General features: G+C 54.6%; 1 protein-coding gene across 1 annotated transcript in view; it reads left to right on the forward strand.

Moving 5' to 3' along the window:
• Positions 1–227: 227 nt before the first annotated feature.
• LOC143483919 (uncharacterized) overlaps positions 228–1,528 on the forward strand; it is a 1,805-nt gene continuing 504 nt past the window's right edge. Inside the window, exon 1 of the mRNA XM_076982338.1 lies at positions 228–1,528. This exon is cut by the window's right edge and continues 504 nt beyond it. Coding sequence (XP_076838453.1) covers positions 252–1,528 — 1,277 coding nt within the window. The 5' untranslated portion in view covers positions 228–251.

Here is a 1,528-nt window from a genome sequence, read left to right on the forward strand (position 1 = left end):
CGCCTCGAGCTCTGTGCAGCCGTTCTAGCTGTCCAGATGTACGAGCTTATCAGAGACGAGATGGACATCAATGTGGATGCCGTAAGGTTTTTCACAGACAGTAGAATTGTGCTCGGCTACATCTATAACTCGTCAAGAAGATTCTATGTCTACGTAGCCAACCGGGTGACACGCATCAGGCAATCCACCATCCAGATCAGTGGTCCTACACCCCTACGGACCTGAACCCTGCGGACCATGCTACAAGGTTCATGCAGGCAGCAGAGCTACGGCAAAGCAGTTGGCTCTCCGGTCCCAGCTTCCTCACAGGTGAGTACACAGAGGAGTCTCCAGAACCCAACGTCTTCACCCTCGTGGAACCCGAAGCAGATGCAGAGATCCGGCCCGAGGTCGTGGTTCTGGCTACCAGAGCCCTGGATGCTTGTCTGGGCTCTCAGCGCTTTGAAAGATTCTCTAACTGGAGGAACCTCTGCAAAGCTATAGCCAGGCTAATCCATGTTGTTGCATCCTTCAAAGGCAGTCCAGCCAGCTCGGTGGGCAACAAGTGGGGCACTTTCAAAGATGCACTCACCACAGGTGAGCTGTTCCAGGCAGAGAGTGTCATCATCCGTGCTGTCCAGCATGATGCCTACAAAACTGAACTAGAATGCCTCAGAGAGGGCAAAGCACTTCCCAAGCGGAGTCCACTCAAGAAGCTCAATCTAGCGGCCGATGAGAGCGGTCTGCTGCGGGTCGGAGGTCGCATCTCATTCGCCCCGGACCTGCCAAGGGAAGAGAAACACCCTCTGATCATTCCACATACTCACCACATCGCTACACTGTTGGTGAGGTACTACCACAAACAAGTAGTACACCAGGGGCGTCTGATAACAGAGGGTGCCGTGAGAGCAGCTGGATACTGGATTGTCGGAGGTAAACGTCTGGTGTCTTCCATTATCTACAAATGCGTGAGCTGCCGCAAGCTGCGCGGGCGCCTGCAAGAACAGAAGATGGCCGACCTGCCTCCCGACAGGCTCACTCCAGAGCCTCCCTTCACCCACGTAGGCCTTGATGTCTTCGGGCCATGGGCCATTATGACTCGTAGGACACGAGGAGGAAGTGCAGACAGTAAGCGTTGGGCAGTGATATTCACATGCCTGGCTACCAGGGCTGTCCACTTCGAGCTCATAGAGTCCATGACCACCGACAGCTTCATCAATGCCCTGAGAAGATTTTTCGCCATTCGTGGCCCGGCCAAGCTTCTACGCTCCGACAGAGGGACTAACTTTGTTGGTGCCCGTAAGGAGCTGGGCATCGACATGGAAGAGTCAAAAGTTACAACTTACCTCCAGAGCAGGGGGTGTTCATGGGTCTTTAACCCCCCCCATTCTTCGCACATGGGGGGGGCTTGGGAAAGACTTATCGGCATCGCCCGGCGCATCCTGGATGCCATGCTGCTCCAAACCAGACACACTCGCCTCACACACGAGGTGTTGAGCACTCTTATGGCCGAAGTTATGGCTATAATGAATGCGAGACCCTTGGTGTC

Source organism: Brachyhypopomus gauderio, chromosome 2 (genome assembly GCF_052324685.1).
Source record: "Brachyhypopomus gauderio isolate BG-103 chromosome 2, BGAUD_0.2, whole genome shotgun sequence".
Taxonomy (NCBI): Eukaryota; Metazoa; Chordata; class Actinopteri; order Gymnotiformes; family Hypopomidae; genus Brachyhypopomus; species Brachyhypopomus gauderio.